Raw genomic sequence first — 26,645 nt, forward strand, 5'->3', positions numbered from 1 at the left:
TTCACCTCGAGTGAGGGGCCCGGCTGTTTGTGTATTTTACCGCATATGGCCCTTGGTGAAAACCGTTGAAAAAAGTTTGGACACCCCTGCTATGGAGGGCTGCCCATCCTCAGAAGGTTTTGTAACCAGGCTGCTAAGTATTCTCTTCACTAGAGCCCGGAGCAATCACTTACTGAGCATTTACCATGCACCAGCTCTGTCTCGTGTTTTGGGGACATCATCTCATTTAATTCCTACCATAGTCCCATGCAGTAGTTATTACTGTCCCAGGTTTAAGACGAGGAATTTATGGCTCGCAGTAATATGCCCAAGACCAACATGAGCAAGTGATGGAGCCAAGACAGTCATTCCATTTTGATTCTACAGCTCTAGATCTTAACTACTAAATTATACTGCCACACAAGTGACAAAACGCATTCCTGCAAAACACATTTGCTTCCTAGAAAGATCCGTGACATGTGGGGTTCAATCTGGCAAGTTCAATGGGGGAATCAACCAAGTTTTATAGATGGATAGATGATAGATAGATACATATATATGTACATAGATAGAAAAAATAGATATATATGCTGTATAGTTTTACATCCTGTTTTTCATTCAACATTAAATCATAAGCATTTTCTCATATCCCAATAATTCCCATTGAAAAGTTTGAGCAGAAGACTGTATTTAGGAATCCTAATTAAATAGTGTTTTTTAGATGGAGTGTGGGGAGGAAAGGCTGCACTCGAGAGACCATTTTAACTATCCAAGTGGAGCTTGTGGCTGGCCCGGCTGGGCAGTGGGAAAGAAAGAAAGGGAGGCAACCAGACTTAAGATGAGGGAAAAGCTAAGTGGAGTGAGTAAGAGCAGATCCTGTAGCCTTAATAGCTTTGTGAGAAGTTCTTTAACCTCTCTGGGTCTCATTTGGCTCATTTGTAAAATGAGGATAATACCTGGTTATTATAAGGAACAAATGAGTTAATGTATGTCAAATACTTAGAACAATGCCTGATCCATGGAAAGCACTATCTCTATATTTGGTAAAGTAAAACAGATAAATTCCAAGACCAAAGTAACCTAAGAAAATGCTGGTCATGCCTATCCCTGAAAGTTAATGTAGCAAAACTGCCCTTTGCCTCGGTAGAAAGAAGCAAAACTTACATGAAGTCATCTAGTTTTTTGACATAAACGTTGATTTGAAACCTCTTGGCTGCTCTTAGGATAACACCAGTCAACTGCAAATCAGAGAAATGGAAAGAAAACGTTATTAAAACCACACACACACTTGTCTTTTCAATAGAGCACCATTTCTGTGTGGTTTTGATAAACAGAGTGACCACTACCATGTTTGATACGTACAGCGGGACAAAGGAAAACTGACCCCAGAACAGAGTGAGAACTGTGGGTTATTTTAGGCGCCTGGTAAGTCAATATTTCTCAAACTTTAATGTGTATGTGAGGTTTTGTTAAAATGCAAATTCTGATTCAGTAGGTCTGGGGTGGGGCCTGAGATTGGGTATTTCTAACAAGCTCCCAGGATGCTGCCACTTCGAAAAACAAAGCCCTAGATGACCCGGGCTGATGGGAGATCCAACAGATACCCTGTCAGGAGGACAGTGGTCACTGCCAGAGAATGGTACCCAAATATGGTCAGGGCCCACCCAGCAGGAAAAACAGTTACTGTCATCTTCCCCATGGCAGCCACCTCTGCATGAAGGTCATAGGACTGAGGCCTCACCCTTGGAAACAAGCACCTGCTAATAGTCCAGTTGATGAAAAAGAACTTACTGATGACTAAGAGAGAAAAAGGAAAAAAAAACGCACCTGATCTTATCCACAAAAAAATAAGACCACGATTTCTCAGATACAAATGCAGTGAGTGTAGCTAAGCGTGAAGTCCCCAGACACTGCTGTGCTAAAAGAATGTTTTTGCTTTTCTTTTATTATGTCATGTGTTCAAAGGCCCAAGAATGAAGATATCTGACCTTAAATTCAGTTCCTACCGTGAGAGTTCCTACTGTTACATTGTGAAATAATACTCACATCTTTTTAACATGGTTTTTGTTTTCCTCCTCTATGAATGTAGGATTTAAGTGTATGTATATCTGGTGCCTTTTAAACGAATAGTATATAATAAACTCTTCAAAAGTACCTGTAGGAAGGGGTTTGCCAAAAGTGACAGAAGCTAATCTATATATGAGTATTTAAATTTCAATCAAAACATTTTTGGCAATAGGCAGAGAAATGTCCTCCACTTTGTTGACCTGTGCCCCAATGAGAGAAATGTATATATGTTCAGGTCCAAAGCTGGTGACAGAGATTGAGCAGGTTACCTGGGTCCAATCTTAGTTGTTTTCAGTGATGGAACTTTCACTGTTGCTTTTTTGTTAAAGCAGGTGTGCTGGTGTTTCTGTATATTAGATCCACAGAATTCAGCCTTCTAATTACGGGACTATCAGACTATGCATCACATTGTATTCAGCTGAGTTTCCTCCACTTGATCATATATGAAAGGAAAAAGTGTATTTCTTGGGGTGGCCAGTTGGCTCAGTTGGTTAGAGCGCAGTGCTCATAACCAGTCACCGGTTCGATTCCCACATGGGCCAGGGAGCTGCACCCTCCACAACTAGATTGAAAACAACGACTTGACTTGGAGTTGATGGGTCCTGGAAAAACACACTGTTCCTCAATATTGCCCAATAAAAAAAAAAAGTGTATTTCTTGAGACTGCTAAGGTCTAAACCAGTGAACACCGTACAGACAGAAGGAAACGTGCTCTGTGCAGGAAGAGGCGTGTACTCACAGGATTGATGTCCACAAACGTCTCATGATTGTCCTTATTTGGATGCATGCCTTCTATGGCAGAAACAAACTTCTCATCTGCTTGGTAGAAGTGTGGGAAAGACAAAATAATAGGTGCACCTGCGTTTTAAGGAAAACAGAAATGAATGACGGGGTTCTAAAAAGGCAAAGATGATTGTAAAGTTGCTGACTGCAAACCTGGTTCCTAAGGTAGTGGGGGAGTTATACATTAAGTAAACTTGGGTGGGAGAGGGCAGGCTCAAGTTCCATTCTACACCTCTTAGTGCAGAATTCATACTTCATTTTCTGACATCTCGTTATTTTATTCCACAATATATACTGAAGTCCTGGCTGAAATGTCTATTCTTCAACAAACATTTACTGAATGTATAACATGTAAATGCTCCATACACATTATTTTAATGAATGTTCCCAACAGCCCTATTAAGTTAGAACTACTTACTATCTTCATTTTGCATTTGAGGAAAGTGAGGTTCAGAGAAGTTAAAAAATTCAGCCACAGAGACATCCAACGATCAGGTAATGGAGGCAGAATTCTAATTGAATTAAGGATGTTTCATTTGAAAATACTTGTTTCAACTATCATTCTCTACCAGTAAGTGGACTTTTTGTTGCTTGCTTTTCTGTTTTTGTTTTACCTAAAATAGGCTTTGTTCTCCTGCAGAATTTTTTAAAACTTAGCCTGGTCCTGATATCTGCCCAGCCTCTGACTAGATCAAGGTCTGCCCGCATGAAGATTCTGTTTTTGTTTTCTATTCATTTTAAGAAACAAATAGGGAAACAAGCTATTAAAGGATATCTAGTCTAGATTTTGTTATTGAAGAGGAGAGAGGTACCCAATAATTGCTGCTAGGAAATATATTTTTAGAGAAATTAGCTTATTAGCAAGTAATTTAAATCAACTTAAATATCTACTAGCACACGGTTCAAGATACACATCATCTGTCATATATACAAGTGTTTTGCTCTTTACTCCTAAAACGGTTTCACAAAGCCATAATTTCCTTCTTTGTGACCTATAGTCACCTCTAAAATGTATTTTTAAAAATCTATTCAGGGTTTAATAAGGGCCACACACTGTTCTGAGTATTATATATCCACAATCTCTAACCTTCACACAACTTCCAAGAAAGTTAGAATTGCCCCATTTTATGGATGAGAAAACTGATGTTTGGAACCCTCCTTAATCAACTTGACCAATGTGCTAACAATTAGACTAGGACTCAAACCCAGATCTGCCTGACTCCAGAACACTCATTCATCCCACTACCCAGAATGTTCCCCTAGAGAATTCAAAACACTTGAGGATAACCCTGGAGAGTTTAACCTTTCAGTCCACATTTGGGAATACAGAAAGAGGCAAGAGGAAAAAAATTGTAGCAAGAGATTTGATTCTTGCAAAGTAGAATCTTTCTATTGATTCTGACATCAACTTCTTGAGGAAGCCAACTGTTCACAAAACAAGAAAAATATATCTACATTTGTGTCCGGAGACAGAGGTACCTGGGCTCATTGGGCAGGGCTCTATTAGGACTATTCACCCAGGAAGACAGCAGGAGAGGTCAGAAGCAGGAACCTGTTTCCGTTTTCCTTTGGTCTTATCTCTAGGGAAGGGGTGCTATGCTCCCTGGCACAGTGCTTCCCAAATACGTAGGCACTATCTTCACGAGAATCACCTGGAGTTCATGTGAAAAAGACAGATTCTGGGGCCCTAGTGTTTGGGCCCTGGAACAAATATTTTTAATGAGTCTCGAGATAATCTTGACGCAAGGCAGGGTTTGGGAGGCAATGCTCCATTGGATAGGGCGAATACTGCTGACCTCAGATTTATTGCAAAGGGAGATTTTCAAACCAATTACACAAGAGGGCAAAAGTTAGCATGTTGCTTTATTCAGGAGAAAAGGACAAGTTTATTCAGGAGAAAGGGGTTACAAAGTTTCTCAAGAGAAACTGTAAAGAGGAATTGTATTCTAAAAAGAATCACAGTATGAATATGAAGAGACGCTGGTTTCAGCAGGGACTTTCTGAAAGATTAGGATTTTATAAAAATCATGTTGTCTCTCTGATCTCTGGTTTCCACAACTATGGATGTCTCTCTAGCAAAGCTACTGTGAATAATTATGCAACGTGACTGTTGAAACTAGTCCTCAAGATGAAAATGCTTATGTTGGCTGTACCACCAGTAATTCCGCCTCATTCATGGAAAGGAGCAGAATAGTTCAGACCTTAAGAAACACTGGGAAATGTGCTATCAGGGTTTAAAACGAACTCTGCTTCGAAATCACTGAGACTCTTTACCAAGATACTGTATTTTCTCATTACCAAGTTCTCCGCTTTTTCGTTTTAGCATTGTTTTGCACATGAAGCCAGTTAATGATTACATGTGTTAACTATATGTAAATATGTAAAGCCCTTAAAACAGTGATTGGTTCTAACTAGGAAGTCCTGGTAAACATGAGCTGTTATTACTATTAAGACTTTCAAACTACTGCCCAGAAAAAACACAACATGGCATTCTAGAAATAAAAAACATTACAGGAAAGCCAATAATTTTCTTTCTTTTGTTGTTTTAATCATTCTATAGCCATGTTACAAAACATGGTGTTGAAAGGTCAGAACCGTTCTTTCTGTTGGGCTAACAACACTGTTTGTTGAAGAACACCAATCCTGCATTCCAAACACTCCTAATCCTATCATCTCTTACCATTCTTGCAGACGCTGACATTCAGAACTCCTGAGCCCAGGCAGTTTCCTGTAGGTATACAGAAGCCGGCATTGTCTGAGGTATTGGCTAATATTTCTTCAGGCACCTTATACCGAAAGGCAGGCAGTCCCTCTACGCTCTCAAAGTCACTGAAAGTTATATATAGTGACCTGTTAGGAAGTTAGAACAAAAAATCAGTGTGGGCTCCAGGCAGCACCACGTGGCCTGATCAGGAAGTTAGCAACAGTTCTCAGGTACAACAGGGCTAAAAGCTTAGGGGGTAAGTGGACAATGAAGATGCAAAAGAAAGTTGGAAAGGAGCTCAGCCCATTTAACATGTAATACAGTAGAAGATGAACTGTAATGAAAGATGTTTAAGATGTAGCAAGTATGATAATATCCAAACAAGGCCAAGAAAAAAACATAATGTGTGGTAGAACATCCAGGTGGCATATAGAATGGAGACTGAGCTTGAAAGAAATTAAGAGTGGTTTAGACCAGCAGGGACACGTGTCAGCATGGATGAGGCAGAAGCAAAGAAAAGGAAGCAAGGGTAAAGCAGAGGCAAAGCCAAAGCAGAAGAGGTGGTGAAGGGCTTGGCCTGGAGATTCCCAAGGCCTGGAAAAGTGCCTGTTAGACAGATATTTGGTTAGAATACCATATACCTTGATACCCATTTTCCCCAAATAAAAATAGTTTCCATATTTTGCCCCAGTCGTTTATTTCAATGGTCAACATAATTCTGCCTTCAGTCATTAGGGAGTTTCAAACAGTGATCACATACAATACTAACCACCCATGTTTGCGTAGCCCGTGAGTACAGGTATCCCCTGCTTTTCAAAAGCTCGCACTACACCACCTTCCTTTTACAAAAAACCTACATTAGCACCTGTTTTTTATAACCGAAAAGAAACCCAAAGAGGATTTTCGCTATTATGAAAAAAGGCAAAAAGTGAAAATAATATTCAGCATTTGTTTTGCAGCCAGCCATTTAGAGGCAGTGCGCACCCCAAGCAAGGAAAGTGGCCCCACCAGGCTCCTTCCCCGGGAACTCCTCCCAGCATCTCAGCCTTAAGCCCAGAGCTTTGAACTATGTCTGTGAGTATTTGTGCTTTCACTCGATCTATTAGCTAGATGTGTCCTAAGGTATCAGAAAAGCCTGAGAGCTCGTAAGCTGTTAGGCTTCATGTAGAAAACTGGACGTAATTAGTGTACTTGATATGATTTGATAGGTTCTTTTTTGTGTCTGGCAATGCTCAAAATTTTTTTCCATATAAGTTAGTGGTAGTAATTACTTCTTCGCTTTATGCCAAATCAGCTTACAAAAGGTGTCATGGGAACGCTCTGCTTTCAGATAGTGGAGGGGTGGGGTGGACCTGTAACCAACAAAGCACTTTCACACACACAGGTGCATTGTTTTAACTAATCCTTAAGCCCTTCATTTAACAGCCGAGAGAAATTGTTTTCTGCGCCTCACTTTTTCGTCTTTGAACCAGGGGTGGGATACATCTCACAGGACTGTGAATAACATGGGATTGTCTGGCACTGCACATCCCACCACTGCAGCATTTTTTTAAACGAAATATTTTAGGCAAACAGAAAAATAGAGAAAATATAATAAATACCTTTTATAACACATACACTCAGATAAACAAAAAAGTATATTATAGATACAACTGAAGCTCTCTGTATAACACTCCCGATTCTGGTCCCTCTCTGCGTCCCAGAAGGAACCATGATCCTGAATTTGGGGTTTATTTTTCCCAAGCAGGTTTTTTTTTTTTTTTTTTTGCTTTTACATATGTGCATATTCATAAACAATATGTGGCACTGTGTCCTATTTTTAAGTGTTAATAAATAGTATACCATATTCCCTTTCTGTAACTTGCTTCTTCATTCAACATTATATTTTAAAGACATTTTTACATTAATGTACATAGCTCTGGTTCTTACACTTTAAATCCTATATGATATTCCATCTTATGAATACACCAGAATTTATTTATGTCCTCCTTTTTATAAGCACTTAGATTGCTTCCAGTTTTTCACTACTACAAACAGTGTAGCAACGAACATTTCTATGTTTCCTTGCATCTATCCACAAGAGTTCTTCAGGTCGGGGAATCCACATAGAACAGAAGTGCAGAATTATGGAGTTTATACATCTTTGGCTTTACTAAACATTCTAAATGGTTCTTCAAAGTGGTTGTACCAGATAGGAATGTGTTTCCTCTGTGCCAAATTTTTAAAAAACAAAACAAAACAAAAAGAAACCCTACTGTCTTTCTAAGTTCCTTTGTCTCACTCAATTGCACTCAAATGCATTTTCTCTTCTTTCAGTCCTTTCACAAATATTTATTGAATGGAGCAGCCAGCTAGACAGTGACTGTGCTATTCTGTATGCGAGATGGAAAGGGTCTAAACCATGGCACAGATAGTGGGGTCAGAGAGGGACAGGTGAATGCAAGAGTTATTTCTGAGGAGGAATCGATAGCATTTGGTGCCTGATTAAATGCAAAAGAGGAGGAAGATTTACAGTGTCACCAGCGTTTCTGGCAGGGCTGACTGGGTAGGTAGTGCAATTATGTGAGATATGAAACACCAGAAGAATAGCAATTCTTGAGAATATTGAATCAACAGTATCAAATGAGACTAAGCCATTTCTGATTTTGAGAAGTTTCATAAAAAGCCTTACAGGAGTGATGGGAGAGGAAGTGGAGGCTTCATGAGTCAGCCACTCATTCAAGCAGCTCAAGGGTGATGAGTGAGAGAAGGCACAGTGGATGATGGCGAGATGGGAAACAGGGTGGAGAGCATGATGCCTTCTTCCCACAAAGAGTAAATCATGTTCGTTTGTAGAGAAAGAGTAGACAGGAGAGACGGAGAGATTACAGGGCAAGTGAGAATAGATACGATCAATGGCAAGGTTATAGTTAAGCAAATACCTATAAACTCTGAACTATGAACAACAGTATGATTTATTTATCTTCTATATAGAGATACTTGTTCACTGGAAAAAGACCAAGTAAAATTTAATGCTTGACAGAGAATTTTATAGTAACTAAGGGCCAAGACTTAATATTATGTAGTGTGACAGGCCCTGGGCCAAGTATTTTACTAACAGTAACTCATTTGTCCTTTTAACAACTCCCAAGGTAGGAAACTATTTTTATCCTTATTTTACAAATGAGGAAAGTAAGGCACAGAGTGGTTAAATAACTTTCTCAAGGTCACACAGCCATAAGTGGTAGAGCCAGTATTCAAACCAATGCAGTCAGGTTCTGTGGTCCGTGCTGTGAACCACTACTCTACATTGTCTCTCAATATGCCATCATCATTTGTCATTGATTAAACATGACTATGCATGCCTAATAAGTGTAGCTACATATATTCTTCACACTTTTAGTGGCCTGACCATCAAAGTACTTGTTTTTAAAGTTCTTACCTGCAAAAATCAGATGGAAAGACATAAAGTACTTCGTCTTTGGTTATTAATGGGTGAAAAGTATCTCCGTCTGTTCCATTAATCATATTGCACCTGTCTGTTGTCCACCAGTCAAGTGACCTGTAATTGACAAGCACAAGCAAGAGTCAAGAGGATCAAATGTGACTTCAGATTTTTTTCCAAACGGTCAGGACTTTTCAAGACTCCACTGAGAGCTGGCTACCCATCGAATCTCAAGGGTGATATTGGTTAGGGATTGGATCAAGATGGGGGAAAATAGGTCCCTTACCCCTGAATCCATTTTGATACAGGCAATAGCCAAAAATCCCTCTTTCCTTCCTTGAAAAAGAGTATCCTCCATAGAAGTTTAGAAATATCCATTTACTTAAAACAGTGATCCAATTTGGCATTAACAATAGCCTTGTTCAAAGCCAGCCCACTGGTAGACAAGCTCTGGATAGGTATGTTCATCTCTTTAGTGTTCATGACAGAGCATTAACTCTGTCTCTCCTCAGGACAGTTCCCTGTTCCAAAATTAATGGGGGTCTTCTCGTAGGTGTCAAGAGAGCTTACTATTGAGTTGACTTCACAATCACTAAAAGTATAGTTTAGCCAGTGGGCTTCTCAACTAAAATAATTCTATAAATCAACATTTTTTTAAAAAAGAAACTTACACTAAAAGACAGGCAACAAAATCAACAATGAGAAGATTAATTCATTTTAGAAGAAATTAAAATAATTGAAAAACTTGGCTAATAACGTAAATAAATATGCTGTTTAGTATCCTCAAAGAGATAAAGGGAAGAATAACATCCTTAGAAATGAATGGCAAATTATTAAAAGGAAAGAATGAAACAAGGGTAGAAAGATCCAAAAAAGAAAAAATAGAAATCATGGGAATAAAAATAGTGTCTGGGAGAAAAACTCAATATATACAAAACTTTTAACTGTATATAACTGGAGAGACCATTGATTCTAAGGAATTTATATAAATATAAGCCCAGAAAAATAAAAAATGAAAGGTTTAAGATACAGAAAATAGAGAGGGTCCAATAAATGTTCAATAGTTTTTTCTTAGTTGGGGGTAAGAATAGAGCAAACAACAGAAAAGCAATACGTTAAGAGATAATTTCTGGAAGTTTTTCCAAATTTAAGAAAGATATGAGGCTTTGGATTTAAAGTATGTCCAAAGGGCCAAACAGGATAAATACAAATAAATTCAAATGTGGATATGTTGAAGCAAAACTGCAAAACAAGGAAAAAGATAAGACATCAAAAGTCAACAGAGTAATATTTGTCATCATTTTGAACTGTCAACCTAGAATTCTATACCTAACTAAAGTCATTCAAAACTGACAGTGAAATATAGACACTTTAAAATATGCAAAGTCTAAGAAAGTTTACCACCCACAGAATCCCTACTGAAAGGACTATTGATGCAGGGTTTCTCAACCTATTAATGTTTTGAGCCTGATCATTCTTTGTGGAGGGACTGCCTGGTACACTCTAGGATGTTTAGCAGTATGCCAGGTCTCTACCCAGTAGATGCCAGTTGCAGCAACCCCCAACCACAGCTGCGAGAACCAAAAATGTGTCCAGACATCAATAAATGTCCCCTGAGGGCACAAAACTGCCTCTGGTTGAGAGACACTATATAAATGGATAATCTTCAGCAAAGAAGATTAAACCTGGGGGAAGATGTGAGAGGGAAAAAAAGAAATAATAAAATATGTTGGTACTTAATTATATATTTACCATTAAAAATGAACTTTTTACTTATATTTGGCTTCCTAAAAAGGTTGTTGACAAGTTGTAGACAAGAATAACCTGGAAGCTGTGTGTATGTGTTAAGAAATGAGTAAAGTTATTGTCCTGTTTAGAAGGAGAAGAGAGACAATAGATAGCTTTAGATTTTGTTAAGAAAATATTGTTAAATATAAATCACAAAAATTTAAGGATAGAATAGACATAAACCAGAAAATAACAAGTCCAAATATATTAAATAATGTATCATTATATCATAAATGTATCAGTAATTATCACATGTATAATAAAAGGGTTAAACTCTCCTATTAAAAGACTGGAAAGAAAATAATGGATTGGATTGAAAACAAAATCCAGGTGTTTACAAGTAAATTTCCCTGCCAGTCTAGTATCCCAGTCATCCAGTTCCCCTGTCCAGAAGTCACACTGTTGCCAGTTTCTTATATGTTCTTTCAGGGATGTGTGTGTGTGTATATATGTACACAAATAGATATTTATGAATATGAGTGATAACATAAAATTTACACAAACTTTTTATTTAAAAATAGTTTGAGATTTACAGAAAAGTCGTGAGGACAATAATACAGAGAGCTCCCTGTATGTATGCCACACCAGTTTTTGGCCTGTATTTCTGGGAATCTTAGAAGTAAATTTAATGTTCAAGAAAAGAACTCCTCTTGATTCAGTTCCTGAAAACTGAGCCTCCTTTTCTCTCAAAGGTTTCTAATTTCTCTAACTTTAAAAAATTATCTTGTTTTGTATGTAGCTTTATCACAAGCTACCTCTTCTCCTTTTTGGAAGTAGTTCGTTTACATTATAAATATTGAAATAAAAAATATTTTTGAAATAGTAATACTGAACTCAAATGTATATCATCTTTAGAGAAAAACACATGAATCATCCACACTGACCAAATTAAATTAAAAAGAGAATCTCTTCGCTCCCCTCAAAAAAAGAAGTAGTGGTTTGAAAAGTATTTGTGTTGCAGCTACACATCATGCAATGACTAAGTGAAAGAGTGAAACTTTTCACTGGCTTGTAATTCAGACAAATCTATGAATCATTAATATTCAATTTGGAAAGTGCATGACCACAATCTTGACTTATAAAATAATAATTATAAAAATATTTTACATATTTATAGATTTCACATCCAAAAAATGACAATGCTAATTTTTTTTGAAATAATGTATAAGTGGACATTTAGTTTAAATGAAAATTGAAAAAATAATTACATTGATAAATCATTAGACTTACGTTTTTCCATTCCATTCCACAATCTTTGAAAAGTTAAGGTAATTGTCTTCTCCAGTTAGAAAAACATAGTCTCCATCATTAGTCCCATTTTTCTGAAAATAAGTGAAAATGATCATTTAAAGTAAGGTGATGCTTAATTTTATGTGTCAACTTGGCTGGGCAATGGTGCCTGGTTGTTTGGTTAAACACAAGTCTACTGCACTTTGTAGATGTGATTAACATTTACAATCAGTCGACTGTAAGTAAAAAAGATTACCATTGATAATGGGGGTAGATTCATACAATCAGTCGAAGGCTTTAAAAACAAAATCTGAGGTTTCCTGGAGGAAAAAATAATTCTCAAGAGTGCAGCATAGAAATCCTGCCCGCCAGCCTATCCTATGGATCTCAGACTTGCCACTTGCCAGCCCCCACAATGGCATATGCCAATTCCTTAACATAAATCTCCCTAGATAGATAGATATAGATGTATCCCAGTCACTGAATGAATGACGACTCAAGTGTGAACATTTGTGCTACTGGCTAAAGAGTTAGTATTTGGCCAGGGCAGATGAAAAACTTAACAAGAAACATTTTTTTTTTCAATCAACACTATAGAGAGTGTTTTGATTCCAAAATGGAAACATATGCCAGTCATTCATATTAATTCAGTGTCATTTTTTAAGCAAGTCATGGAGGGGAAAAAGAATAATGTGTGTTGCAGTTCATACTTTGCGAAAAAGCACTTTTACAGGCTTCCCACTTAGCCTTTTCAAAACTACCTTTGAAATGTGAGTACTTTTAGTCTCTAGTTACAAATGATAAAATTGAGGTTCAGAACAGTTCTATAGTTATTAAATGAAGATATCAGAATGGAAATCTAGGCCCTCTGATTCTAAGTCTCATGCTTTTTTCCTGGATGTGGGAAATGCACTGAAGTTACAAATCTAACTGATTGATGGTAGAGGGCTTTTCACTAATAGGGCCTTGTAGAGATACAGTGGTGCTTGCAAGGAAATGCAAAGGGCCAGGGCACAGAAAGGAAAAATAATTACAATAAAATAACACATCCTTGCGATGGGAAAGCAAAAATGCCAACTTCTTAGTCAATCTGTAAATGTGGGTTACATTTTAAAAAGATATATCAGGATATTATTTATAAGTATGACAAAGTAAAAACAAAAAACTCACTATACAATGAAAATTATCTGGAACGTCCAGTCCAGATGGCAGAGTAGGCAAATGCTGTGCTCACCTCCTCCCACAACCACATCACAATTACTACTAAATTATAGAACAACCACCTCTGAGAACCACTTGAAGAATAGCTGAACAGAACTCCTATAACTACGGATATAAAGAAGAAGCGTATATAAAGCTTATGGTAAAGTTGAATGTCAACTGTACTTGAAACATAAATAAATAAATAGAAAATTATCTGATAAATACTGAGGTATTAGGTGTAAGATCTACTTGGCAGATGGACAGAAGCCAGTGGGACCAAGAGGGTCTTGAGGAAAATTTTGTGTTTCTGTAAGACGTTCTCCTGAATTATTCTAGAAGAAAGGTTTAGTCACAGCTTAATAAGAACTCAGTGCTTCCTTGGCTCCTGTGGAAGCTGGGTTCCTACAAGACAGAACCTTCTAGGGAACATCTATCTATCTGCTAATCCAGAGTGAAGGATTTAGAGTTGGCAGAACCCTACTCCTTTGATCTCTACCTCTTACATAGATGTCAAAAACTTGTTTCCTATTTTGTTTGCACAATTTCTAAGTTGCATACCCTTGAAAGCACAGGGGCTGTATTATCACTACTTGCCATAGAGGAACTGAAATGCTACGAGATTACATGATGAGGGTGAGATTCTTGAATCGTTAGAGCCAGAGAATAACTACAAATTTAAAGGTGAGGAAATTCATCACCATCCCAGATCTCACCTTCAATCTAACACTTTCTTCTCGAGTTTAAGTTTGTCATTTATCAACCTCCCAACCAGCCATTTTACTCAAGTTTTTTTCTGAAGGTGTAATGTAGTATTTATATCGCTTTTAATTTTAATTCATTTGAAATAGGCAGCAATAACATATGCTTTAAATCATAATTACTTGAATGCTGATATTTTTGGTTTCGAACCAAAGTAAGTAAAATCTGCAAGTAATGACATAAAATTCCACTTATAAGCATAAGGACTCATAGATGAGGGAGACATAAAGTTTCCGATGATCCAGCATCTTTCACAGATGACATGTTTGAAAATCTAACAAGTAGCGCCATCTTTAACAGACTCTCATGTCCCTATTTACTTTCTTATTTGTCTCTGTCAGGCTGATCCACAGGTTTAGTCCCCAAATCATCAAAATGAGACTTGGAATTGAACATTGAAATTCATGATACTTGGAAAGATTGTACAAATTAATGGCACAGCCACACCTTATGTATTTCCATAGCTACCCTCATTCACAGTCAGTGCTGGTAGCACATTGCAATTGTGGGAGAAGTTCTTTTCTTCCCCGACTAAAACACTCTCTTATATTTCACATATTCTACAAGACATCTAGCATTCCAGGCAACTTTGGTCTTCTCCTGGAAGAGACCCAAAGTGAAGATGAAATCTGGCTTGGCTCCCTCAGCTGAACAAAGAGGCTCTGAAAAGAAAAAATCCACTTACCCCATAGTACAAGCCAAAATAGGGTGAGATCTCAGGTTTGAAAGTGTGGATGAGGGACAAGATCTCATCTTTGTAGCCCCAGAGCAAATGGTCCACCGTGTGCGTCACAAAGACCTTCTGCTGATAGGTCTTTAACAGGGCTTCGATGATCTCCCGGAGGAAGCGTTGCTGGGTCCATTCCATGGCGGTCTGAGAAGCACAGGCAAATTCAGATAGCAGCATCCCCACCCCACTCTTCTACTGAGCATTCAGCAAAGGGGGCTGGAAACTTAAATGTAAATGTTGAGATTCAATAGCTGAAAAAATCAACCAACGAGCTCCTCTCAGGCTGCATGTGCAATAATAAGACTCTTCAGTTACTGTCATTTCTCAGTATTACATTTTGTAAGTGTGAGCTTAGCATCCCCACGCAGCCTTTTATCTCAATGCTGGAAGAAAGGGAAAAAGCTCTTGTGAGTACGTTGGCATCTTTGGCCACAAGGTGGCGCTATCTTCCTCCTGATCGGGGCCAGAGGTTGGGCCCCCCGATAAACTTGACACCACTAGGCAACCTGGCAGGGCCAGATCTGGGATGTAATTCTAAGTCCTGGATCCACCATGAGTGTCCAGCTGCATATACAGTGGTCACTAAGAGAGTGGGAGCCTCAGAGAGGGTTGGGGTAGGTGAATAGTAAAGTTTTCTGGGTGTCAAGTGTGTTATTATTAAATGGAATATTGCCATTATAAACAGAGCCCAGTGAAATCACTCTAGGCTGTAATCAACAGACCAGGCTCTATTATTTGGAATGGAGAAAAACAGTCAATACATATTCTGAGAATGCAAAAATCCAAGATAGAAATCTAAACTAAGAAGTGGTATGAAAATTCAATTGCTGGAGTTTCTGAAGCAAAACAAGGGGCAGATAAATATTTTTAAAATTATTAGCTATGCCCCCCAAATCCAAGAGACATATTTATTTCCACAAGTGCTGATCCTGAACACACGGCAAGAAGTTAGGGGAAAGAAATCCTAAAGTTTGCATTTTGTCACCATTTGAAAAGACTGTTTGAAAGACTTTAAAATAAAAAGTGTCGGGGCGGCCGGTTAGCTCAGTTGGTTAGAGAGCGGTGCTCTTAACAACGAAGTTGCCGGTTTGATCCCCACATGGGCCAGTGTGAGCTGCGCCCTCCACAACTAGATTGAAACAACTACTTGACTTGGAGCTGATCGGTCCTGGAAAAACACACTGAAAGTAAATAAAAATTTAAAAAACAAAAATGGTCTAAGATGAACTTTAAAGAAAGGAAGGGAAAAAATATTTTTTTTCTTTTTATATATGTATATTTTTTAACATAACTTAATAGTTCCTAAATGCTAAGCCATAAGAGCCTTAAGTTAGCTTTTTCCTTTCTGCTAAAATTCACAATAATAGTATTAATACTTAAAGTGCTTACTTACCACTGCAGGAATATTTACTGTTCTAATTAAGTCAATTTTAGAGTCTCCAACAGATTGATTTCGTACGAAAACGTAGGCCTTGTTGCTAACAGCAGATATTGTTGTTCCATTATCTCCAAATTGAATATCTCCTTTGTTTCTGATTTCCCTAAAAGAAAGAAGAGGATTTTGTTTGAAAATAGTCACTACTTTAAGAAACAATATTTTCCCTTTCTTTCAACCTCAAAGTTATTTTCAAAGTAACATTCCCAATATAACCATTATAAAGAAGAGACTGTAGACAGTGATCCCTTACAAAATAGAGATTAAAGTTATAATGTGGAAGGAATTGAGGCCTAGGATAGAGTCTTCTCAAAAAACTGTCATTGTCATTCTTTCCCCCGACAATTTGGAAAATGCAATGGTCAAAGGTCACTTTGACCAGGGAATCAAAGCCAATGAACTCTGGGTTATGGTTTGGTTCCGAAATATTTTCAAATTTTTCAGCTCATAGGTTCAGTTTGAATTTCGATTTGTTTACCAGTGACTTTTTATTTCTAACTTGAATTCAGCAAAGTCATTTAACAAAATGCTTAGTAAATGAGAGGAGTTCACTCCTGTGTTTGGTATACAGTTCATTTTGCTTCAGGTTAGTGCCCCCAAGTGAGGTATTAGGAGAGTCTGTAGAATGCCCCGTGGCAGGCCTGGGACTAGGGTGGGGAAATGAGGCACTCACCTTGGGCACAAAATGTCAGAGGAGACAAAAGACTCAGTAATCGAGATACAAAATATTGTAATGCAATTTTGAAAGTCAAAATTACTGGAAAGAAAAAAATGATGATGAACAACAAAACCTCAAAATTTTAAATAAGAGCAGGACTGATCCGTTGTTCATTGAAAACCACACGCTCGTCCTGGCCCTGTCTGGTCCACAGCAGATGTTCACTAAATTCCAATGTCTATTCCTTCTCTCCCTCTGCTGCTTACCTACTCTTCTTCCTGCTCCATTTAGGGCTGTGCTGTCTGACTTGGTAGCCACGTGTTTACTGAGCCCTTGAACTGTGGCTAATCGGAATTGAGATGTATTGTAAGCATAAAATACATGCCAGATTTCAAAAACAGTACCAAAAAAAAAAACAAAAAAAAAAAAGTAAAATATCTCTTAACTTTTTAATATTGATTACATGTTGAAATGAAACTGTTTTAGATACTATCGATAAAATAAAAATGTATCATTAAAACTAACTGCAACTGTTTCTTTTTACTTTTTTTTTGAATGTGGCTACTAGAAAAATTTTAAATTACTTATGTGAGTCACATTATATTTCAATTGGATGGAGCTAATCGAAGAGTTTATCATTCAGACACAGGCAAGAAGGCATTAGGCAACTGGGCTACCTACCACCTCCTCCAGAGGTTTTTCCTGTCCACAGCCACACATGGGGTTTCCTCCCCCATGAACACCTGTGGAGCTTGCTGTTCTGTACCATGTCTTTGGTACTCCATTACAAACTGCTTAGCGGCACCATTTAGATTGTGAAGGAATTGTCTTGAAGCCTCAGGTAGACTGCAAACAAGCTTAAGAAACTTGTATACCTATGAAATCTTTTCTAGATTTTAAAATAAAAATAGATAAGCAAATACATACATACAGATTGTTTGAAAATAGATGAGTCTTTGTTCTTCTCTAGCACTAAGCACCACGCTATACACAATGATATAAATATCTGACACTTGCATAGCTCTTCAAAGGGTGTAACCACACTGTTCCTTCCATTTGATTTCATCTAATCCTTCCAACAAGCCTGTGTGTGGCACAGACAGAGCCAGTATTTTTGTCCCACTTTTACAAATGGCGACACAGGACACCGATGGGCATTAGAAGAGTCAGAATTTGAGAGCAAGTCTTCCAATTCACATACAGTACTCTTTCCTCTGGATCAGTGGCCTCTCTTAATAGGTGCTTAACAAATGTCTGTAGAATGAAACTAATGAATGCCTCTAAGAAATGCCAAATCTAAATAATTATGAGAGAGAAAAAAATTACATGCCCTTCCAGTTCGTAGGAAAACGTACAAAATCTGATAGTGTAGTCATGTTAAAACACTTGCGCCATATGCAGTTAGGGGGCATTTGCAGTGGACTTTTGGTTGTTAGACATTTACTCCCCTTTCTTCTGGTCAGAGCCCTGATTTCTTTTCCTCTCCTGCACCTGGCAGTGCTGTGGGAGCAGAGCTCACCTAATCCCTTTCCTAGGGCTTCTGACGCCTCAGCACAGAGTCTCAAGATGGAAAACATGGTAGACACATGGCTTCCTCCAGGGGACGCACAAGATGCGAGGCTCCTTGTGCTCCTGAGACTGGGGTCTTAAAAGCTGCTCTGGGCCCTGCCTCTTTCTTCCCAGCCGCTCCTTGGACTCGGTAACCCTCTTTGTAGTCTTCAAATTCTTCTTATTTACATTGTCCAGAGGTTTCTCTCACTTGCAATCAAAGATCCCTCATATAGAAATCATAACCCAGTCTTTTAATAGACGAGAAAATGGAGATTCAGATAAAGTAACGAGCCCAGGACTAACCAGGAGGTGGCAGAACAACGTTTAGAATCCATTCCCTGACTTCACATTCAAGGTTTTCCTTGACAATACATAGAAGTTAATGCAAAATAATTTTGTAGAAACTAGAGGAGAAGAGTAATTTTCAAAGGCAAATCCCTTCTTCCATCTGGACTGATGCCTGCAGAGAGGCTTTCCTTCCCCGTTACTTCTGGTCCCAGAGCCTTCTTGCAGCCAAAGTGAGGAGGGAAAGACTTCTCTAGGTGAACCTATTTATAATCAGGGCCCAGGACCCCAAGTTGACCTCGCTGACCACTCAGGAAGCAGAAGTAGAAAAAGTGATTCCAGAGTGAACACCAGTTTGCACTCAAAGAAAGCTGCGCCAGGAAGCAAAGAGCTGTGATTCAACGTAGGTCCAGAAGCCCAGGGATCAACTGTGCCAAATTTTCTGACTAATGACGAAAATCCATGACCTTGCTAAGGCCTTTTTTCGTTTTTTCACTGAGCCCCAGGTCATGAACCCAGAGGCCTGAATAATTCCAAGCCTAGAGCCTACATCATTTATGTTTATTTACGTGTACTGACTCTGGAGATGACTTTTAAAATGTTTTCATTATGGCTTACCCTGTAAGAATCTGATATTTTAAAGGAAAATTGAGCATGGAAGATCCAATCACTTTAAGCCTGTAACTTGACTTAGTTTCTCAATAAACTTCAAAAAGTTCAAAGCCCTGGTTTCCCAAACCACGAAATAAATTTAAATTCACTTGGCAGGAGCCAAGGGACCATGACAGGTCACGCACAGCTAACCACAACTTCCCTCAACTATCAGCCACCCTACGTCATGACATGTGGCCTTTTCAGAGTGGTCTAACTGAAGGAAGACAGTGCCACTGGGCTGTCAGAAGTGGCCTCCCGCTCTGCAGAGGCCAAGGAAACAAAAGAGAGAGATGGCTAGAGGCCTCCCTCTCAGAACGACATACAGTCATACAGCCAGAGGAACATACACTCAGAGGAAACCCAAAATGTTTCTCTTTCCAAGCACTCCTGTCACTCTGGCAACCCTGAGGAGGCCACACTGCAAGAAGAGGGGTTTTAGTAACAATATCAACAAGTCTAGTTACCCAAATCTCCCCCACAGCTGATGAACAATAGTCAGCTAGAAGCAGGGTGATCTCCTGGTGAACAGCAGAACTGAGAGCAAGAAGTGATCAATTATTGCTTTACAGTATCTGAGAAAACCAAAGAAGCTTCTAGAAAAAGAGACAAAAGTTTGTTTGTTTGTTTGTTTGTTTTAAAGGCAAAGCAAATCTTAGGTGTAGACAATTAATTAAGGAACTGTACTTGAAAGTGCCTGGTATGGCCCCTGATATTTAGTGGGTGCTAATAAATCCTACTGATGTTGAAGGCTCTGGGACATCATGGACTCAGATTATAGTAAATATGAGTTAAACATAATAACGGCCCTAGTCTTTAAGAAAAGGTTGGGTTATGCTCCAGGAACTATTTAATCAGGCAGGAAAACACACGATTGATTTTAGAGATATTCATTTTAAATCATTTTTTAAAGTTCTTACTTTTCGAAACAAAAAAAATTTTTTAAACTCCTGAATGTTTAAACAAAATCTTAACCATCACAGAAGGCAAACAAAAGCCTGAATAAAACAAAACAAAAGGAATAATTTTAATTAGTTGGAAAATTAACATCTATCTGTGCAATAGATTTTAATACTATCATAATACTATCATGTAATCCTTAACTTTTAATCGTTTTGGTTCTTCATTCATCCAATACTCTTGGCTGAGAGTCATGATTGGAAGTGACTGAACACATTGGACAGAGTGTGGGTTGAGATCTGACTGCTAAGCTTTGCATTTAATTCTGGCTTCATCCGTTACTAGCTCTGTGATTAAGGACAAGTTATTTGTTGCTTCTGTGCCTCAGTTTCCTCATCTGTAAAATGGAAATAATAATGTACCTTTCTTGTAGGGTTGTTGTAAGAATTAAATCCGCATAGGATTTAATCCAGTTAGGATACTACCTTGCCCGATACTAAGTGCTTAGGAAGCATTACCTACTAAGATGTGTGAGGGCTTCTGCGGAGCTCTCGATGGAGAGATGTTAAGACCTTGTTCCTGTTCTCAAAGAATCCATTGGTACAGCACAGGAGACTGCCTTCTGAATGGCTACCTCGCATGGGAAAGTGCTCCTAAGCTGACCTCCAGGTGCTGGCAAGACACCCAGAGGAGGCAGGGTGGCTACTGGGAGTCATGAGGAAGGCGTCGTGCAGGGACACATCTGGGTTGGTTCAGCTAGGAGTAGGCTTCCCCTGAGTGGGAGTGTGGAGGTGCTTCCAGACAGGGCCTGAGCCAGGGCAGGCCGCACAGCATGAAAGCACAGGATGTGTTAGTGGAGTGGAGGGGTGAGGAAACTGGTCACGGCGGGGGATGGCACACTGCAGAAGTGGTGCAGAAGCTGCACACAGCCTGCAGCTCAGGACGAGGCTGGGCTGAGCACACAGGTCAGTGCAGAAGTGAAGTCACAAGGTGGATGAGCAGACCAGGGAGAAAGGGCAGCGCAAGAGTGGGGAGGATGAGGCCCACGTTTGTTGGGGGTGTGCAAAAAACATCTCCACTCCTGAAGATGGACATGGTCCCCCGTCCTCAAAGCATTACCCTGAACCACCTGGCTAACACAGGCAAGTCACCCAGGGCCTCCCCGCACATTTGACACCCAAGTCACCACCTTTTGTACAGGATGAGAAGGGAGGGGAATCTTTTCTATTTTTTTCTCACTTTTGAGCAGTTCAAGGATTTTTTAGAAAACAAATTTATCTGAAGACACTCTATTTCTAGCATGAGAAAAAAGTGGTATCAGACAAGAGTGAGTCAGGTTTAGAAAAAGAGAGAAGCATTCTCTTATAAAAATGAAAACAATAATCATGAAATGTCTAAATTTTCTATCATCTCTTTGATATTAAAAAAATTATTCAGCTCGGCTCAGAGATGAGTAAAGGACCAAAGGACTAAACGTTTAAATAAAGTTCCTACCTTTACTGTTATAAATTGCAAGAAGACAGTTAGATCCTTAAAAAATTAAATATGAAAAAATAGGGACTAGAATATACATGTCATGTACATATGCATACATATAATATGTACAGATAGTATGATAACTATGAAAAAGTAAAACTCACCTGTGGAAAAATGGCTGAGAAGATATCCACTAAAATATTATCATTGATTATCTTTGAGACAGTGAAATCATACATAGTAGTAGTTGCTCTTATTTTACTTTACTGCATTTTCAAGTTTATCTTTACTACTTATATATTTATAATATAAAATATAGCCTACACTTTTAAAGGTATGTAATGTTACATATGATATTATATATGTTGATGATTTCATATTCCAGTATTACTTAATGCTCAATGAATAATAAAAAAATCATGAAATATGTATCCCTTGCATCTTCTTCCTTTCTGTCAAAGCAGTAATATGAAAGAGAAATGAATAATCGAAACAGCAAATCTAAGAAAATCAAAAAAAGATGTTTAAAGGGATATTGTACATTTATCAAATACGTCTTAGAAATATGAAAGTTAGTTGAAAGAGCCCTTAGACAAATTTATTTTTAAAGAATTCTTGAAATGTTAAATAGTAGGCAAAATAAAAAAAGAAACCTGACAAAATGAAAAATAAATCTCAAAAAGGCTACAAAGCCATGGATTACCATATATTAGATACACATTTTTTGGCAAATATGTCACTAAGGAACAGGATCATGAGGCAAATTGGCTTTGTGTGAACAGGTTATTCCAGGGCTAATCAATCCACAGCAATTCGCTCGACCCAGCAATTCCACCTTCGGGTATTTATCCAAAGAAAATGAGAACACTAATTTAACCAGATATATTCACCCTGCATATGTTCACTGCAGCATTATTTACAATAGCCAAAACGTGAAAGCAACCTAAGTGTCCACTGACGGATAAAGAAGATGTGGTACATATATATATAATGGAATATTACTCTGCCGTAAAAAAAATAATGAAATTTTGCCATTGGCGACAACACGGATGGACCTAGAGGGTATTATTCTAAGTGAAATCAGTCAGACAGAGAAGGACAAATACAGTATGATTTCACTTATATTTCACCTATATGTGGAATTAAAAAAAAAAGACAAACAAAACAAAAACAGACTCATAGAAGCAGAGAAACTGATGGTTGCCAGAGGGCAGGGGGTTTGGGGATGGGTGAAAAAGGTGAAGGGGAATAAGAGGTACAAACTTCCAGTTATAAAATAAATAAGTCATGGGGATGTAGTCAATAACATTGTAATAACTTTGTACACTGATAGATGGTTACTAGACTTAGTATGATGATCCTGTTGTAAGGTACATAAACGTCAAACCACTATGTTGTACTCATGAAACTAATCAATATTGTATGCCAACTATACTTTAATAAATTTTTTTTTTAAAGTTATAACTCATGTTGCTTAAACAAGATTGACTGGTTTTTCTCTACTGTGTTTCCCCGAAAATACGACCTAGCTGGAAAATCAGCTCTAATGCATCTTTTGGAGCAAAAATTAATATAAGACCTGGTATTATATTATTGTATTATATTATATTATATTGTATTGTATTGTATTATTATATTATATTATATTATATTGTATTATATTATATTATATTATACCCAGTCTTATAAGACTGGGTATAATATAATATAATATAATACAATACAATATAATATAATATAATATAATAATACAAGACTGGGTCTAATATTAATTTTTGCTCCAAAAGACTCATTAGAGCTGATTGCCTGGCTAGGTCTTATTTTTGGGGAAACACGGTACATGTGGAAGTACCATCATCTTTTCCCAAAAACATTAATATTCTGAATTCGTCAATATGTGAAAGTGTCGGGAAGCATGCTACTGTAAATTGTGTGTCAAATTCATCAGGCCCTCCACAGCCCAGTGTGGCCTTTCCCCCTCTGAGAGATTTCCTATCCAGGCCAATATGCACTAACCAGTTAGGGGCCAGCATGCCCTGCCCTTCCTTTGCCCCAGGACTCTTTACACACAATGGACAGAGTCAACTGATGCAGTTGGGAGGGAAGCCTTGGAACTCTCAAACAGTGGGGCAGGAGCTACTGGAATGTTCTGTTTGTCATGCAGCTAAACAATAGCATAATTAAGTCATGAGTGACAGAAATCAGATCCACTAAATAACTGCAAAAGTCTCGCTAGAGAGGCTCTAAGTCTCCCTAAAAAGCCACGTTTTTCCACAAATCCCAGAGTTCACAACCCACTCAACCCCACCAGGACTGCTCAGAAGTTTGCACTGCACATATGAGCGTCCATTCCTAAACAAGGTCATTCATTTTCAGGATCCTATTCTCTCTTTCCTGAACCTCCTCTTGGCTTCTGGGTTCCCCTGATGCAGTCCTGTGCTTCTAGCTGAACTTCTTGTCTCCTGTGGATTTAAACAATTTCTCCTCATGTGTCCTATGGATTTAAACCCTGGCTGACGATGTTTTATTCACTATTCCACAAATATTCATCAAACACTGGATGTTCAGAAATGAAAGGACTTGGTTCCTATACCTCACATAGCTTCTAGCACATTGGGAAGGACATATATATATATATATATATATATATAAACCAGTGGTTACAACGCATCTAGTCAGTGTTGTAATACACACCAACCAAAGTCTCATGAGGAGGCAGCATCTGAGCTGAGACAGATGGTGGTGACAAGTTCATCCTTGGAGAGAACAGCACACACACTGGCACGGTGGTGCGCGGTGACTTAAACATAATTGGAGCGCAGTCAGACCTGTGCCATCCAATATGGCAGCCGCTAGCCACATGTGGCTCTTACACACTGGCGATATGGCCAGTCTGAATGCAGATGTGCTGTAAATGTAAAATACACATACATAGGATTTCACAGACTTAGTATGGAAAAAATAATGTAAAGCGTATGAATAATTCTGAATATTGATTACATGTTGGACATGATACTATTTTAGATGACATTGGGGTAAACAAAATATTAAAATTAACTTCTCTTTCTTTTTACTTTTAAACTGTGATTCCTAAAAAATTTTAAATAACATATGTGGCTTGTGTTAAATTGGATAGCTCTGGTTAAAATATAAAATTAGCTCTGGTTAGAGTACAAAATTCTAGATTAGGAGTGCCAAAAAGAAAAAAAATTAAATTAAATAACAAAATAAAATAAAGGGCCTAGACATATAGAAGGAACTAGATTGCCCACGCCTTGGACATCACACGGGAGTTACGAGGACCCAAGCAGGCAGGGAAGAAAAGTGTCAGATGTGCCCTTTAGAAAATCACTCTGGCGGTGGAGTGGAAGAGAGACCAGGGAAGGGAGAAAAATGAGAGTCAGGAAAACTCATGTCGGCAAAAATGAAACTCAGTAATGACCAATCTGCCTTCCGTGCTCTTGGATCTGCGCTCAGGGGCCCGTAACCTTCCCTGTGCCACAGGCGCCTGTGGCAGTCTGATGAAGCCTATGACACTTTCTCAGATCAGTGTTTTACATATAGAAAATACAACACCCAGAATTACACAAGACACCAGTGATTGAAATACAGGTACCATTTTAAAATCTGTGATACGGCAATATATGTGCTTCCTTATCGACACTTTAAATAAGATGTAGCAGCAGGTCTAACAATTACTGTAATTATGAAATATTCATGAACATGCATGATATTTCGAGCAGCCGCTATCATGAGACACAAATATCATGAGTATTTATGCTCCACGAGTGGTGGAGACAAGGGGACTGCAAACACTGCTGTGGTGCGTTTCCTACATTGACACTCAAAGAAAATGCTAAATTTTAGTGAGTAGTTAGTGATAACAGAATGTAATTTTTTTCCCACCCAAGTCACAGACCACCTTACATTCTATCCACGGGCCCCTCAGGGATCCGTGGATCCTGGGTTAGGAACCCCTGTAAGATGCTTTCCTCACAAGTGAGTGTAGGTCCCTCTAAAATGGGACCCTGAAGGGCACAGGCTAACAGTGGGACACCGGGGTACTTTTAGGGTTTATTTGCTCCCATTACCACATCTACAACAGCACATTGATAAGCCAGGGGCCACAATGGCTGGCTCAGCAGATGTTTTACTGGGAGACTAATCGCTTTCTTCGGGGTATGATTAGAGCCCGTGTCTTTTCCTAAAGAGATGAAGATCATGACCGCAGGGGACCCAGAAGGAAAACTGTGTGTTCTTTAGTGCTCAGGTGAGTTCATTCTTGCATAGAGGCACAGTCTCCACCCTCACCCAAAGGAATTTAGTTAAAAAACAGAAACAGCAAAAAGACAAATACTGTATGGTTGCACTTATATGAGGTAGTTTTGGCAGTCAAATTCATAGAAGCAAAGTAGAGTGGTAGTTACTGGGGGCTGGGGGAGAGAGAGAGGGAGTTATTTAATGGGTATAGAATTTCAGGTCTGCAAAATGTAAGAGTTCTGGAGCTCTGTTTCACAACAATGTGAATATACCTAACACTAAACTGTACACTTACAAATGGTTAAGATGGTATGTTTTATATCATTTTTTTTATCACAGTGAAAAATGGTTCAAATCGCAAAACAAACAGCACACTCAGATCCTAATTCAACTTCTATTGTCCCTGAGCAGGACAGACCTGCTCTACCCAGTACAGTGTCTTTGGGCATTAAAAATAAAAATAAAAATAAAAAGTAATTTTTATAATGAAGACCCAAGTGTTTTTTCACAGTTCTTTCTCTTATATAACAACAGAGATCATCTTTGTAGTTCTGGATATTGATTTATACAGACCAGGACAATCCACCAACACTAATAATCACAAACAATTAGCACTAATTATGTGCTGGTACTAGTCTAAGCACTTTATAAATACTCACTGACTCATTTAGTCCTCCTAACAAACGGTGGAGGTCCTATTTTTATCTCCACTTTACAGATAAAGAAACCCAGGCACAGAGAAGGAGTAAGTGGAGGGGCGGG

The 26,645-nt window shown here is 38.4% G+C and overlaps 1 protein-coding gene across 2 annotated transcripts in view; it reads right to left on the minus strand.

Moving 5' to 3' along the window:
• Positions 1-26,645, minus strand: part of SCARB2 (scavenger receptor class B member 2) — a 54,149-nt gene that overhangs the window by 6,419 nt on the left and 21,085 nt on the right. For both annotated transcript variants that reach the window (XM_033105800.1, XM_033105799.1), the window contains exons 3-9: positions 16,061-16,208; positions 14,623-14,811; positions 11,976-12,067; positions 8,955-9,074; positions 5,510-5,679; positions 2,786-2,904; positions 1,144-1,217 (exon numbers count right to left, since the gene is read on the minus strand). In XM_033105800.1, coding sequence (XP_032961691.1) covers positions 1,144-1,217; positions 2,786-2,904; positions 5,510-5,679; positions 8,955-9,074; positions 11,976-12,067; positions 14,623-14,811; positions 16,061-16,208 — 912 coding nt within the window. The remainder of the gene's footprint in view (positions 1-1,143; positions 1,218-2,785; positions 2,905-5,509; positions 5,680-8,954; positions 9,075-11,975; positions 12,068-14,622; positions 14,812-16,060; positions 16,209-26,645) is intronic.

The sequence above is a fragment of the Rhinolophus ferrumequinum genome, chromosome 5, assembly GCF_004115265.2.
Source record: "Rhinolophus ferrumequinum isolate MPI-CBG mRhiFer1 chromosome 5, mRhiFer1_v1.p, whole genome shotgun sequence".
In the NCBI taxonomy this organism is placed as follows: Eukaryota; Metazoa; Chordata; class Mammalia; order Chiroptera; family Rhinolophidae; genus Rhinolophus; species Rhinolophus ferrumequinum.